The sequence below is a fragment of the Cynocephalus volans genome, chromosome 6 (assembly GCF_027409185.1).
Source record: "Cynocephalus volans isolate mCynVol1 chromosome 6, mCynVol1.pri, whole genome shotgun sequence".
Lineage (NCBI taxonomy): Eukaryota > Metazoa > Chordata > Mammalia > Dermoptera > Cynocephalidae > Cynocephalus > Cynocephalus volans.
The window spans coordinates 118,505,713-118,522,647 of record NC_084465.1 but is presented as its reverse complement, the minus strand read 5'-3'; the positions used below and the strand labels follow the sequence as shown (position 1 = coordinate 118,522,647).

Genomic DNA, 16,935 nt, shown 5'->3' with positions numbered 1-16,935 from the left:
GAGAAGATTCTAGGGTTCATTCTACAAAGTGGCCCCAGGGATCCTAACCACTGGGCAGGCTGGGCGACACTGGTGGAACGAAGGAGAAGCCAGGTGCAGCCCGGTGTGACCTCGATGGAGTCCCTGCACCTCCCCAAGTCTCTGCTCATCTGTCGACGCAGTCAATACCCATGAGGCAGCACGGATTAAAAGGGACAAAGGACATGAAAGAACCTGACAAGCTACAGGGATCAATGAACAGGGGCCGCCTTTCATGCCTCCTTCCTGGGTGGGCAGAACCCAAACCCGAGGACAGCAAGCCACGTATCTTCCAGGTCCTTGCCTTCCTGCTCTGTCACTGACAGCCTGCCCCCTGCCCCCTGCCTGGGCTGTTTCCTTTCCCTGACTTGACTGGAGCACCTGCCTCTTCCCTTGTGTCTTCTTTTCGAGGCCCAGCACAGGGCAAGGCCCTAGGAGTGGCTGCTCTGTCCCAGCCAGGTGACCCACATCCAACCCAGAATGGGCCGCCTCCTGGGAAGGCTGTGCCAGTCATAGGCACACAGGCACCTGCTGCTTCCTGAGCGCGGCCCCACACTGTGCACTGCATTTTCTGTGGCCAGAGCTGCAAACTGGGAGCCAGGGTCTGCTGGGTCGTTTTTGTTGGGCCGCAGCATTTCTGTTTTGCCTGTGGTAATAGGCAGGCCCCACACTTTGTGGTCTTGCCCCCTGTCAGCCTCACACCTCAGCCCTGCTTCCCAGCCCTGCCCACCTCCCTTACAGCGTGGGCTCGGTAGTATGGAAACTGCCTCGGCCACTGCAGCACCCTGTCTCCTAGCACAGTGGCTGGCACACGGCAGACACTCGATCAATGCTGAATGAGTGAACAAGTGAATTTGGAGGGGGCTCAACAGGGAAGGGAAATGGCATAGACAACAGAATTCTAGGGGTAAATCCCGAATCTCACTTCAATCACTGGTTCTGGTGGGTTCTCTCCCCAATGCCTGTACTAACTGGGAACTCGGATGAGCATTTGATTTTCCATATGTCTCTTCTCTGAATGCTGTGTCTAGGGAAATGGCTGAAAAGGTGGCTGTTGCTCTGATAACTAACCGCTGAGAACAATGAAATACGCAGGGGTCAGGAAACTGGGGCAGCTGGATTCTAGGCCTGGCTCCATCACTAACCACTCCAGAGAAAAGCACCTCATTCCTAGTCCTACTGCAGTACAAGTGGCAAGACTGAGCCTGGTCTGACCCTGTGGTCACCCAGGTCAAAGCTCTGGCTGGGTGCCCTAGGGAGCTGATCTTTAAGGCTCCTACCACCTTCTCTAGTGACCACCCAAGAGCTGCCTTGAGCTAAAGAACAGGTAGGTCAATGGAAGAAAACCAAGAGGCTGGGGAGCAGCATCCCCAAGCTCGGGGCAGCACCTGGGAGTGAGGCCCCACCACAATGAGTACAGCAGGAGCTGGGGACACGCCCATGGCTTGGGAGGTAGGCTGGTTTTCTGATGGAGATCACGGACTGGTCATGCAACTATTCTGTGCCCCGTTCCCTTATCAGGCAATGGAAAAAAGGCAGCTGCCGCACAGGGGAGTTTGGGGATTGCATAAGAAGATGGGTGCGAGCACTGGGTTTGGTGTCTGGCATGCCCGGCACGTAGTAAGAGCTTAATAAATGTTAGGTAGTAACTATTATGTAAATGAAGCAAAGGCCAGAAAGGGCCAGGCTGCATGACTCATTTCAGCTCATCTCACTGAAGCTCCCCTTAATGGGTCTCCACCTCAGCAGCCAATCAGAATCTCCAGGAGACTTGGTATAAGCTTCCTGGAGGGCGAGAGGGGGAGGGACAGATGCAGTGGGAAATGGCAGTCCCTCCCATTGCCTGCCCATGGCCCTCACCGATGTCGGTGGCCAGCTGCTTGGTTGAGTGAGGGGTCAGCTCAGGGATCTGGAGGATCACGTCACAGTAGGTCTGCATCGTGGCTCTGGCAATGGAGCCCAGCCAGTTGTCAGCCATGTTGTCCAGCTCAGGCAATTCATCCCCTGGAAAGGGAAAGAAGGTCACCAAGGAAATGCAGAAAGTGCTCAGGAAAAATTCAGCCCTTCTGGGTGACCAAGCCCACTATAAGTGCTATGCCCACAGACATGCCAGGGAGCTTACAGTCTTGATGGGAAGCAGGGAATCAGAGGACATTTCAATCTCAGGTGAGTTGGTTCTGACTAAGTACAACGAGGATTCAGGAAGTGAGTATTCAGGTGACGCTGAATAATTTATGAGTCCCCAAAAGCCTTGGCACTGAGTCTAGCCATGTAGGCAGGAGCATTTCTGCAGACAGAGAGTGACAGGGAGGGCAGGAGGGAGATCCAGTGAGAGGGGAGCCCGAAACTGAAAGTTAGCAGGTGGGCAGTCAGCACAGGTGGGAACAGGAGGACGCCGACCCACCACTAGGAGGCAAAGGGCAGTCGCCAGAACACAGTCGTCACATAAGAGTGGAGACTTGTAGTCAAGGCCAACTCCACCACTAAGGAGCTGAGTGCTACCTAACCTTTCAGAGACTAGGTTTTCATCTGTGAAGTGGAGAGTACAGCAGCCCTGACTTCACGGGGCTGCTGTGGGAGTTAAGTTGGAGAAGACACACAAGGCCCTCGGCACACACTTGGTGCTCAACACCCAGTAGCCATTAGTGCAGGAATAACTACAGGGAGGGGAGAGTGCATCCAGGGAGCAGTGGGAAATAAACTGCTGGGGAAGAGAGCGGGGTCACAGAGGGCACCCCGAGAACCATGTGGCTCCCATGTCACAGGAGATGGGAAACTGCTGTAGGTTCCCAGCAAGGTCGCAGCAGGGCCAACCTGTGCAGGGGAGCCAGTCAGGCTGTGGCAGGGTGAAGGGGTGAGATGGAACAACCATCCAAACAAGAGAGAGAGGGGCCTGGCCTCCTGGGGAAAGAGGACACTTGATAGCAGGAATGGAAAGAATGGGAAAAATGAAACCAACACTGAAAAAAGTGTGCAGCCAAGCAGTAAAAAAAGAATACATTTAAGAGAAGATAGGGGCTGGCTGGAGAGCTCAGTTGGTTAGAGTACAGCCTTGTAACACTAAGGTCAAGGTCAAGGGTTCAGATCGCCATACTGGCCAGCTGCCCAAAAAAGAAAAAAGACTATTAAGAGAAGATAAGAGGCAGAGAAAAGCCTTGGGCAGCCCTCCCACCATGTGCACAGAAGGCAGGATCCAGCGCCATCTGCTGTGACCAAGGAAGCCCAGGCAGGGAAAAGCCCTGGGCAGCCCTCCCACTGCCTGCAGAGAAAGCAGGACCTAGCACTGCCCACTGCAATAGGGAAGGCCCAGTTGGGAAAATTCCCGGGCAGCCCTCCCACTGCTCACACAGAAGGTGGGAGTGAGTGCTGCCACTGTGACCAGGAGGCCCTACACCGCTTCTAAGGAGGTGGCCCATAACAGCCACCACACAGCTTCTACTGCTGCAAGGATGGTTTGCTACCACAGCAGCAGCTATGACCACCATGCAGATGGTCTGCCACATATTCAACTGCATTGACACAAGGACAGTCACCAGAGGAGCCCGGAAAAAGAGAAGGAAGTCTTTCTGCTCAAAGTACACTCCAGAATTATATCACTTTTATTACTCCAGAATAACAGAAAAAGCAACTGATCCACCAGACGACCAGAAGTCAATGTATAGATACTAGAAATATAAAAAAACAAGAATATGACACTGCAAAGGAATATAGTAATTCTCAAGTATCAAACTCTATACAGTAGGAAACCCTTGAAATGACTCAAAAGGAATTCTGAGTGACAATCTTAAGGAAACTCAATGAGGTAAGAGAAGACTCAGACAACATAATGAAATGAGAAAAAATATCCAGGAGATGAAGAAGGAAATTTACAAAGAGATTAATACCTTAAAAAAGAATGTAGCAGAACTCTTGGAACTGAAGGATTCATTCAATGAAATAAAAAGCACAACTGAGAGCTTAGGCAGCATATTAGAGCAAGGAGAAGAAAGAATTTCTGATCTTAAAGATGGTCTTTACAAAATAACTCAAGTAGACAAAAAAAAAGGAAAAAAAGAATTTTTAAAAATGAAGGAAGATTAAGAGAGCTAACAGACAACCTTAAGCGCACTAACATTCAAATCATCAGTGTTCCAGAAAGGGAGGAGAAAAGTAAAGGCACTGAAAATCTATTCAATGAAATAATAATAGAAACTCCCAGGTACAGGGAGAGACACAGACCTTCAGATCCAGGAAGCTCAAAAATCCCCAAATAGATCAACCCAAAAAGATCCTCTCCAAGACACATTACAGTACAACTGGCAAAGCTCAAAGACAAAGACAGACTCCTAAAAGCAGCAAAAGAAAAGCATCAAGTCACTTATAAAGAAGCCCCCATCAGATCAACAGCAGATTTATCAACTGAAACTACAGGAAAGAAGATAATGGGATGATATATTCAAAATACTTAAAGAAAAGAACTGTCAGCCAAGAATGCTATACCCAGCAAGGCTATCCTTCAGAAATGAGGGAGAAACGGTGTATTTCCCAGGCAAACAAAAACTGCAGTAATTCATCACCACACAACCAGTCCTGCAAGAAATTCTCAAGGGAGTCCTGCATATGGAATCTGAAAAACAATAATCACTACCACAAATACACAAAACCCACTGGTAAAACACAAATGCAAATGATGAAGAAAAAAGAAACTAAATCTTACCACCTCAAAAACAAACATTGCAAATGAATAATAAAAGGCCAAGAAAGGAACAAAAGATATTTAAAACCTTTATACAAAAAGCAATAAAATGGCAGGAGAAAAATACCTCTAAATAACAACCCTAAATGTAAACGGACTAAACTCCTCACTCAAAAGACACAGATTAACAGATTGGATTAAAAAGCTAGACCCAACTATATGCTATCTTCAAGAGACTCACCTCACCTGTAAAGACACACACAGACTAATAGTGAAGGAATGGAAAAAGATATACCATGCAAATGGAAACCCAAATCGAGCAGGAGTAGCTTTTCCTATATCAGAAAAAATAGATTTTAAATCAAAAAACATAAAAAGAGAGAAAGAAGGCCATTATATAATGATAATAGGATCTATCCATCAAAAAGACTAACAATCATAAATATATATGCACCCAATGCTGGAGCACCCAGATATATAAAGCAAATACTATTAGACCTAAAGAAAGAGATAGACCCCAATATGATAACAGTGAGGGACCTGCACATCCATCTCTCAGCTCTAGACAGATCATCCAGGCAACAAATCAACCAAGAAACACAGGATGTAAACTACACGTTAGACCAACTGGATCTGGCAGATATCTACAGAATACTTCATTCAACAACTACAGAATATACATTCTTCTCATCAGCACATGAACATTCTCCAGGACAGATCTCAGGTTAGATTACAAATCAAGTCTGAACAAACTTTAAAAAATCAAAATCATCTCAAGCATCTTTTCAGACCACAATGGATTAAAACTAGAAATTAATAACAAGCAAAACTCAGGACACTATACAAATACATGGGAATTAAACAACAGGTTCCTGAATGACCTATGGGTCCAAGAACAAATTAAACAGGAAATCAGAAAATTTATTGAAACCAACAAAAATAAAAACATATCATATCAAAACCTGTAGGATACTGCAAAAGCAGTACAAAGAGGGAAGTTTATGGCAATTAAGGCACACATAAAAAAAATGGAAAGATTTCAAATGAACAACCTTATGCTACACCTCAGACAACTAGAAAAACAAGAACAACCCAATCCCAAAGTTAGTAGGTGGAAAGAAATAATTAAGATCAGAGCACAACTGAATGACATGGAGACCCCCAAAATGATACAAAAGATCAATGAAACAAAAAGTTGGTTTTTTTGAGAAGATAAACAAAATAGACAAACCATTAGCTAGGTTAACAAAAAAAAAAAAAAAAAAAAAAAAAGGAAGATCCAAATAACAAAAACCAGAAATGAAAAAGGAGACATTACAACCAACATCATAGAAATATAAAAAATCATTAGAGACTGTTACAAACAACCATACACCAAAAAATTTGAAAGCCTGTAGGAGATGGATTAATTTCTGGACCCATACAAACTACCAAGACTGAACCAAGAAGAAATAGAAAACCTGAAGAGACAAATAACAAGCAACGAGATTGAAGCAGTATAAATCAGCAGTCTCCCAACAAAGAAAAGGATGGATTTACTGCTGAATTCTACCAAACCTTTAAAGAGGAATTAATACCAATTCTCTTCAAACTATTCCAAAAAGCTGAAAAAGAGGCCACTCTCCCAGACTCATTCTATGAGGCCAGCATCACCTTAATACCAAAATCAGACAAAGATACAACAAAAAAAGAAAACTACAGGCTAATATCTCTGATGAACATAGATGCAAAAATCCTCAACAAAATACTAGCAATCAGAATCCAGCAACACATCAAAAAAATTGTACACCATGATCAAGTTAGATTCATCCCAGGGAGACAAGGATGGTTCAACATACTCAAGTCAATAAATGTGATACACCACATCAACAAAATCAAGGACAAAAACCATATGATTATCTCAATAGACAAAGAAAAGGCATTTGACAAAACTGAACATCACTTCTTGATAAAGGCTTTCAGCAAATTAGTTATAGAAGGAAAGTATCTCAACACAATAAAAGCCATATATGACAAACCCACCAGCAATATCATCCAGAATGGGGAAAAGCTGAAAGCCTTTCCCTTAAGAACAGGAAAAAGACAAGGATGCCCACTCTCACTACTCCTATTTAACCTACTGTTAGAAGTACCAACCAGAGCAATCAGGCAAGAAAAAGAAATAAAGAGGATTCAGACTAGAAAGGACAAAGTCAAACTGGCTCTTGTTTGCAGATGTCCTGATCCTATATACAGAAAAACCTAAAGATTCTACCAAAAAACTCATAGAGCTGATTAATAGTTTCAGTAATATTGCAGGATACAAAATCAACATCCAAAACTCAGTAGCATTTTTATTATCCAATAAGAAACTAGCAGAAAAAGAAATCAAAAAAGTAAGCCCATTTACAATAGTCTCCAAGAAAATAAAATATCTAGGAATCAATTTAACCAAGGAGGTGGATGATCCCTACAAAAAGAACTACAAATCACTACTGAAAGAAATTAAAGAAGACACAAAAAGGTGGAAAGACATTCCATGCTCTTAAATCGGAAGAATCAATATTGTGAAAATATCCATACTACCCAAAGTGATCTACAGATTCAGTGCAATCCCCACCAAAATACCAATGACATTCTTCACAGAAATAGAAAAAAATAATCCTAACATTCATGTGGAACCACAAGAGATCTTGAACACCTGAGCAAAAAAATAAAGCCAGAGGCATAATACTCCCCAACAGGGGCTGGAGAAAGGCTGGGTGGAGGACACAGGGAATAACTGCAGTTTGAGGAGCTGGGCATGCTGACAGTATTGATCTGATCACCACATCTTGAACACAGGTGCTGATGATCAGCTCTGTGCCCCATGAAGATGTTTAATTGATAAAAATTTTTTAAAATTTTAAAAGCCCACTTGTAACATGTAGTATCTAGTTTTCAATGGCCAACATCTACAATAAACACCACTGTAAAATAAATAAATAAATAGTAAAAGGGAGAGAAAATAAGTAAAATACTACTGCTACTATTAAAAGTAATAATATAGAATATAAAGCTACACATAAAGAACCATCTGCACATAGAGCAGAGCACAGCAGAGGACACAAGGGGAAAAGGCCATACCAGTGTTGTAAATTGAAGGATTCTGTTATCTTTTTCTTTTTAAATTGTGATCTTATTTTATACATAGCACCTGTACCACAAATACATATTAGAAGGTTAAAAAACAAAAATGGGGTTTGGTGATAACTGAGCACAAGGACAGTAATGCGGAATCTTGGTTTCCACCGTAGAAACTGACAACAGGGCTGGTTGTAATGTGGCCAGAAAGGCACCTTTGCAGGGAAGCTGGTTTGGGAGAGAAACCTCTCTCCTGCAGACTCTGACTTGATGGTATAATACCTAGAAAGGGCTGAAATTAATGGAACAGAGCCCCTAGTACCTAGATTTGAGAGTTGCTATATTGAGTTAAAAGCTAATGATGTGAAAAAGAAAGAAAAAGAGAAATTAAAATGAGCAAGAGGCTGAGATCGGTGCCTCAAGAGACAGTCCAGGTCGAGGGGCAGAGGCCAAGGAGGCATCCCACTGGACACAGCCGATCACAGGCAGCCATTTGTTAACTGCACAAATCCCAATTTACCGAGGCCCTGCTGGGTCCTGGCTGCTCTGAGTGCTGGTGCTGGGTGGCCCTGCCCTTACCGCTTTCTGGCCAGGGGAGGAGGAAAGCACCCGAGCACAGGGATGTCTGCTTCAGCAGATGCACGTTCAAAGACTAAGGCAAGCACAGAATCCAGAGCAAATAACTTCACTCTAGGCTGCTGAGGAAGAGCAGAAACAAATGGGCTGTTTGCTAGATGCACATGAGGAAAAAGAGCATCCCAGGCAGAGAGCACAGAAATTGTTTTTAAAAAGTGCCCATGAAAACAGAGCATAACTGAGCTGATGCTGTTTATGATAAAGGACATGTATATGGAGATCTGCAGAGAAAGACACTTGGGAGAACAGTCCCTAAAGTGTCACAAGTGATTATCTCAGGAGGGTAGATTTTTAATTGGAGAAAAAGAGAAGCTATTTTCAAATTAAGAAAAAATCCTTCTGAGTGGCTGGAGTATGAGTGTGGGCACAGGAGAGGTAGACAGTGGGAGGGAGGGCAGGAGATGAGTCTGTGGGCGCTTCCTGGGCCAGGGAGAGCTTGGATTTCCATCCTGTGGCTTCTGGCATGCCACCAGAGGTTTTTTAGCAGGCAGAGAACAATTAGTCAGAGGGACAGAACAAGCACCAGGAAATGGAAGCTACATAGAAAGCAGGAGAGAAAAGAAATCTCAAGAAGGAAAGGGTGTGAAAGGCCAGGCAGATGAGGTGCTGGGCTCAGAAACACTTCCACTTTGGCATTTGATTTGGGGAATGGTCTGGCCACAACCACTTTCCAGTTGACCCAAGGCAGCCTCTACCTGAGCCATGCACTCCTGGCAGGGCTGGCTCTTCCCCAGTGGGTGTTTCCTACGGCTCACCATGCAGCAGCAGCAGCTCATTGGTCTGCACCACCCAGGACAGGAGCTGCCTCCTTTGGCCCCTACTCCAGGCCCAAAGCAAGCAGGTGAGTCTGCACAAGGCTTGGCACCTGTACCCCGGCCAGCACTGCCATCCCCTGTCCAGAATCACAACTCCACCAGGACCCAGATCTGAGTTTTCCTGCAAATGACTCTGTTATAACCTATTGTGTGTATGTGAGTGTGTGTGAGAGAGAGAGAGACAGACAGACAGACACCTTGGACACTTTAACTTTCCCAAAGTTCCATTTCTTTGTGGGAAGAGAACTTTCAAAGGTTTTTAAGTCTTCTTTCTACTTATGAGTATCACATCTCTTAGAAAAAGCCATTTAACTAAGCCAAAAAGTTCTTACTGGCTATTCACTATCGGCTTTTTAAAATTCCAGGGAGGGAATTACCTTTCAATATCCTTAAATTTCAGTCTCTATCTCTAATTTCAAAAAGGCTTCCCTTCCCTACCCATAAGATTACATTAATATTCAGCCATATTTTAAATTAGCAGGTTTCACATTTTAAATTTAAATTCTAAAAAGAATTTTTTCTTCAAAAATTATGAGTATCTTTTATGTTTATGATCCTATGAAACTTATGGAGGTTTCATTTGTATCATTTTTGTAAATGATTTATGGACATTTGACAACAATGTCTACTCTCTGTGGGATAAAACGCTTGATGTGTTGACTTAAATCAGGTGCACTGCTCAATTCCTTTCTAATCCTCATTAATTTTTCTTTTTGATTTGTCAGAGCCTAAAAAGAGAGGTACAAGATTTTTCCCGTACTAATGGGGTTTTGTCAGATGCTCATTAGGTGTCTGACAGTTTCCTCTTTATTTCAGCTATGCTATTTGACAGTGGAGGGTACATGACCTTTATAGGTACCCTGTGGGATCCACCTTTTACCAACATAAAAGAATCACTTTGGTCCCATTTACTGTCTTTTGACTGGAATTTGACTTCATCCCATAGTCATGCAGTCATCTTGCTTTCTTTTTATTTGCATTTACATGGGACACCTTCTAGCGTACCTCGACTTTTAACCTTTCCTTGTGATTTTATCTTCAGTGTGGAAACTATTTTTGAGCTGCTGAATCTGTCACATACCAAGTGATGTTTTTTGCTAACCTTCCAGAGGGAGGCCTATAATGCCTAACATTAGGAATTAAGATGATTTCTGATTGAGCATGTGTTCCCTGTGCAGAACTGTCAGGTCCAGATAAGGGGGAAAAGGAGAAATGTTTAATTTATTGTATTTGTGTCTTGTCAGTTCAGAGATCCAGGAGGCTTGGGGAGTCAGGAGCAAGCGATAGCCATGGCATCTGGACAGGAAATGTTCCCTCTATGCTTTAGAGTTCATTTTTGACCTAACTGGAAAAATTATTCTTACGAGGCGGCAACTCTACATGAAATGTGGCCTACTGTGAGGGGGAGTAAGAGAGCAAGTGCCCAGCAGGACCCTGCCCTGCGAGCTTGCTTCCACCACCCATGAGTGCCTGTGACCCCGGGCCTCTTGCCACCACCTCCCCAGCTGAGCGGCACTGGTGGAGTTCACTACAGGAACCTCTGCCTGCCTCCCAGGGGACACTCTGGATACGGTGAAACATAGTCAGGACAGCTCTTTCCCCAGCCTGGCCAGAACTGTGCCCTGCAGAAGTTCCTCAGAGGGTGCAACAGGTGGGCCCCGATCTTTCTTAGAATCTATTTTATATTTGTGCAACTATTTCAAAGGGAGTTTGGAGAGACTTATGTTTGAGAGGTGAGGGCATGAAAAAGGAGCACTAAGTCACATCTTGAGCCCACTGCAGGGGCGGCAACTCCCTGGTGGCCTCTCACCTTGCTCAGGAGGAAACGGTAGCTTTCCAGAGTGCAGTGCCAGCTCCAAGGCAGAGTCCTCCTGAGTCACAAATGGCTCAAGATTCAGAGGGAGGGACATGATGTACTGCCCAATCTGAAACAGAAGAAAGCACTTTCAGCCTGACATTGATGTATACAGGTAATGACTTCATGCGGTCGATTTGTGTGAAGGTGGACAGACAAAATGATGGACTGACAAAACTGCTGGACCTGGGGTGATCCCAGCTCCAATCTTTCCAGTGTGTGGTAATACAGGTTATGGCAACACCTTAAAAAAAATCCATGGTAGTTTAGCATGTAAATTATAGATTCATCCTTCTCAGTAATGGCCCCAATATTTTTGGAATGCATTCAAAACAATCTTCACGTCAAATGAGGTCATGGATACCAAGATGCTTTGTTAAATTTAATGCAGTCTATTTTAAATTAAGTTATCATTATTGTTCACAGACAAAAAATCAGTAATATGCTAATGTCAATAAGTATGTGCCTGAGCAAGAAATTAAATCCTGTCTTCTATATTTTGATTAGGTTCTCTCCCTTCTTACCAGATTTAACCAGAGTAAGGAAGAAATTTTGTTTGAATAAAGCCATTTACAAATTAATTTGGAGGAAAAAATATATTGTTTTCAATATACAAACTCTAGAAAATAAAGTTCAACGAAACCTTCTCAGCTAGTGGGGAATCATAAAAGGTAGAGTTATAAGACATTTGGGACAAGCTCACAATTAACACAGCATTTGTCATGTGTCTGTCAGATGTACATGTGAATGGCACCATGTGTGTATTATAGGCACCTATTTCTATTTCAACTCATAATTTTCTGTATTTTAAGGTAAACATATGTTTTATTTCCAAATAAGGTTGATTTTCAGGTTGCAACAACATATATTTTTTAAAAAGGTCTTTGAGCCTGTTGTTGCTTTTTTGTGTGTGCTACACGTTCATTCTATGACGTTCACCTCACTGACAATTCCACAAGCTGAGCATCAGATGACTATCAGAGAAGATCTTCTCAATCTGGCCTCATGCTCACCTACACAGTGGCAGGTCCCGCTCAGAGTGTGGTGTCCAGAAGTTAACACAGACTCCAGAAATCTACCCAGCGTAGACAACTACAGGATGATTACGTCCTCATTTACAAACATTGAATATGGCCTGGCTTCAGTAATTATAGACATCCAACTAACCATCATGCTAATGAAAAATTGGTATCTCTCTAAAGAGGTTTACAGATGGTAAAATAAACTAATTCAGCACTTTTTCCTTTACTTAGTACAAATTTTCACTTAAACTAGGCAAATGGCCCTTTACCTCACTAACAGCAACAACCACTGTACATTTCAGCTTGAAAATGGTGACAAAATTATCATCTCCCACAAGGCTGGGGGAAGAAAAGGTGCTGATTTCTAGTGTTGGAACTTCCCCATTCTAATTCCATTCAACAAGCACTTCTTGAACACCTACTATGTGCAAAGACCCCAGGCATATTCCTGTATTTGGTACACCTTTCACCTGTAGCCATAATCTTTTGGCTAAATCCACGGACCCAGTTTCACTCGAAATAAAGCATCATCATTTTATCTTGCCAATATATTGTATTTACATTTTCAGAGCATTTTCTCATATTTCATCCCTTTACAATGCCCACATGGTTTTGTGTGGGTGAGGACATTGACTAACTAGGCAAAGTATTAATTAGGTGCAAAATTTCAATAATCTGACATCTCAAACTTCAAATGGCCTTAGACTGTAGGGATTCCACGGCTATGGGTTTCTCTCAGTAGTCTTGTCTATATTGATTCTTTGGAAATCAATGTGGAAAGGAATGCTTATCATCACACCTATGGATATTTTTTTATTATTCTCATGTATTCAATAAACACTCTTGATATCTGGTTTGGGAAGACACAGTGACTTACAAAAACGAAAAGCTTTGAGGTCAGACCGACTTGGGTTTGAGTCCTGGCTCTTCCACCATGAGACCTTAGACAACTTCATCTGTCAAGACCCTGGTTTCATCATCACTGAAATGAGGACGATCTCATACTTACTACAAAGGACTGCGGTGGGGATGAAATTAGTATCATGAGCTTTGCACATAAAGCACCTGCATTCTAACAGAGCAGCCGCTGGGAAAGGGGCTGATTCTTATAGCCCTATCCAACCTGCCCCAGAGTTTTGGTGCTTGCCTGTGAGAAAGGGCTACTGCCCACCATCTCATGGACACGATCTAGACCATGTAAGTTCACAGCACCGATGAAGCCTGGCACTGTCCTTGCACACAGTGCATGTGCAATAAATGTTCCCTTCCCAAGTTCAGGTCATTGACCTCCAGGGACAATGATCTCGACAACTCAGGAGGGCCACAGCAGGTGGGAAAGGGCCGTGACCTGGAAACTTGTCCTGGCCTCCTTATTTCCCTATGCCACAGTGTTTCAACCTTAGAACCAATTGGTAGCCTCTCAAGTCCCTTCCAGCGACATCATTTTCTGAGTCAATTTAGACCGTAGCACATATTGTCTTGACTGTAAAAATAAGATTATTCTTATTGATTATAAAAACCAACCATCTTAACAGTTTCATCAACACAGGATATCAGGTGGTGCCTGGAAAACAGAAGGAGGAAAGTGACAGCCATTTGACACTTGATGCTGCTCCCAGTGAACAGAGCAGAAAGCCCCCTCCTCACTGTTAGCCAGTGGGACTGCGACACCCTTCTTCTAACTGACTTTTAAAATCCCTTTAAGTCTACTACAATAGAGTCACCACTTACATGTGGGTTAGGTTCTAAGATAATAGCACAAGGCAGAAATCACCTTAAAAATCCCAGAATCGCCCATCCTGTGAGGTATGCATGGTTTGGGGTATATTACTCTTATACAGTATTTCTTATGCAACTGGACTAGGCTGCAGACGACCTGGATGGTCGTTGATGCCAAGGGGTAAAAGGGGAAGGGGAAAGGACTCCAAGTGCCCCTGCTCCCTGCAGGGTGTATTCTGCTCTCTTTAACATTGAGCCTCTGCAACTACAGTTCTTCTTAAGAAACTTGTATGCTGCTGTGAAAATAAACATAAAAGTACTCTGCACAGAGCCTGTCACACAGTAGGTGCTCATCAAAGTTTGCCGAATTTGAATTCAGAACCACACACACCCTGTTCTTTTGAAAAATCATAGTGAAAAATTTGGCCATGTGCTCCCTGACTTCCTAAGTTTTCATACTGGATGCTCGACTCTGATGCCCCTGGGTACTGGCCACATCTCATACTGGAAGAGATGGAGGAGGGGTTAGAATGTGTTAGGGTTTGAAACCACCATGTGGCTCTAAGTCTAGGATCTGGATGAAAACTAACCAAAAGCAAAGGTCCAGACAGCACTGAGGGAGTAAATGTGAGGTCTGAAATGCTAGGGCCACCCTGGAGAAGCACACAGGAGCTCTTACGTTGCTGATGTACTCCAGAGGGGTGAGACTAAAGGCAGGCAGGTCATCCGTCAGGGTCTCTCCAATGCCAGCTGTGTTCCAGCTCTAGGGAAGGAAGGAGAGGAAGCGATCAGCCCACAGCTGCCAGGCAGCCCAGGAAAATACCCAGAAAATTATGTGTGGCCTTCCCCTTAGGCGTCGTCTTTGGTCAGAGCTGACCTTTGGACCCACCGCCATGCAGCAGGCCAGTAATTCCTCTTTAAATCTTTACCTTGAAGCCCACCATAGAGACAGTAATTGTTTCTCTCTCTCTGAATTCCTGCAGATCTGTAAAGCAGGAACCAATCCCTTTTATATCACTGAGAATGTGAAATGGGAGAGTGAGATACACTTTGGTCTGAGCTTCTCTATGTGGTGGAGTCACCATGTAAAAAGCTGCTGGGTGCAGGTAGCCTTGCTAACTCTTGGGCCTTTAGCATTCTGAGAAGAGGACCCCTACAGTCCTCCACAAAGACAGCTGCAAATCCCTTCTCTTGGAGGGGAGGCTTAGGAAGAACCTGTGGCTGCAGAAATATCCAAGCCTCCTTCACCAATACTATTTCACCTAAATTAAAACTGCTGCTTTTATTTCTGTCTGCCCTCTGGGTCTATTTCTCAACTGATTCAGAACTCAGAGGAAAAGGAGCCTTCAAACGTCAAAGACTGCCTCTTTGTGATACCTCCGTCTGAGGAAAACCTCAGCACCAACACATGTTCCTTATCATTTAACGTGGAGATGGTTGCAACCTCACTATGTGAGCCTTCTCGGCATTCTGTACGGAGTTAGGTAAATTACCGATCCACTTGTGCTTACAGACTTAAGCTTGGCACACCTTCACACAGACATCTAGTTTCTTAATTGCAACCTGACCTGACCCACCCTAAAGACAGCCTGGAAAACAAGACTCTTTCTGGCTGGACTCCTAGAGTGACTCCTGAGGTCACATAGCTGCTCTCTGCAGCCACCTGATGTCCGATCCGGTTGCTTGATCCTTTAAGTAGCATTCCAGGAATGGAATGACCATGTCCACCACTGGGCTCCCGGCCCAGGCTTAGCCTCAGCAGGCCTCCCCACACTCTAGCACCAACTTGATTCGGTCTCATTTTCTTCGCTGTACACAAGTTTCTTTGTCCCCGCCCCCGCAGCCCCCCCCCTACAGTTTCCTAAACTCCTTGTTCTCACTTGAGAATCTTTTTTCATTTCAATATATCCTCCCTTTTCCCCAGGTAACTCCCAATCCACTGAGAAGGAGCATTCCAACCACCCACATTTATCAAGTGCCCATGATGTATGATGTCTTGTGCTGGGCATGGTAGAGGACACCAAAAAAGGCAAGACTTGGTCACTGTTCTTCAGAAGCTACCTGGGGAAGCAAGACCCCCTACACACCCCCACCCTGTACACCCCACACCTTCCATCCTGTTCTCTCCCCTCCCCGCCTCCCCCCTGCACACACACACGGCAGGTTTCCACTTCTAGAGTCCTCAGTATCAGGCAAGGCTTCATGCAATGAGAGTTCAGAGGAGCAAGAGCTCAGGGTGACTAGAGAAGGGGCCGGCCACAGACACATGCAGTGAGTGGGTGCGCAGGAGCCGAGATAAGGCTGGGAGGAGAAGGCACAGCTCTGAACATCAAGCTAAGAAAAGACTTTACCTTCAACAAGTAAATTGCAAGAGGGAAAAAAGAGAGATGGATGGAAAATCTGTAGTTCAAAAGAGACACAAAAGAAATATTAATCAATCCCAATGTGCAGAATCCTGGATTCTGGATCCCCAATCCTGACTCATACAGTTAAAATAAATCATGATCTTTATAAGGCAATTAGAAATGTGAACACTGATTGATGATATTAAGGAATTCTTTTTCTTTTTGGGGGGTGTTTAAGGTATTGTGATTATTTTTAGAGTCCTTATGTTTTAGATAAGATAATGGATATGAAATAGAATGGCCAGGAGCTGATAATCTTTGAAGCAGGGTGATGAGTACATAAAGTTCCTTAAACTCTTCTCTCTACTTTCACACGTGTGTGAAAATTTCCATAATAAAAAGTTTTAAACAACAGACGATCAGACTGGGCCTGGGGAGCCAGGGGAGGGTTTTGAATAGGGAAACATAAAATCAGAGCTGGGCCTTAGGAAGAAGGATGTGAGGAGGGTTGGGGGAGGGGAGGCAGATGAAAAGCTCAAAAATCCTTCAGAGATGATGAGAAGCCGAACAAGGCAAGTGGCCGTGGAAACAGGAGGGAGATGCATGGAAAAGGAACTGTGACACTTGGTGGCTCCTTGGCTGCAGCTGCGTCGAGGAGGGGTGCAGTGGAGGAGCCGGGATGGTGACGGGCAGGGGAGCAGAGTGAGGACGACCAAAGGCAAAGGTGAGTGCAGCTGCACAGCCCACC

The 16,935-nt window shown here is 44.1% G+C and overlaps 1 protein-coding gene across 1 annotated transcript in view; it reads right to left on the bottom strand.

Moving 5' to 3' along the window:
- The window catches only part of COG7 (component of oligomeric golgi complex 7), a 76,708-nt gene that overhangs the window by 934 nt on the left and 58,839 nt on the right, over positions 1–16,935 (bottom strand). Inside the window, exons 14-16 of the mRNA XM_063100159.1 lie at positions 14,522–14,605; positions 11,057–11,171; positions 1,879–2,022 (exon numbers count right to left, since the gene is read on the bottom strand). Coding sequence (XP_062956229.1) covers positions 1,879–2,022; positions 11,057–11,171; positions 14,522–14,605 — 343 coding nt within the window. The remainder of the gene's footprint in view (positions 1–1,878; positions 2,023–11,056; positions 11,172–14,521; positions 14,606–16,935) is intronic.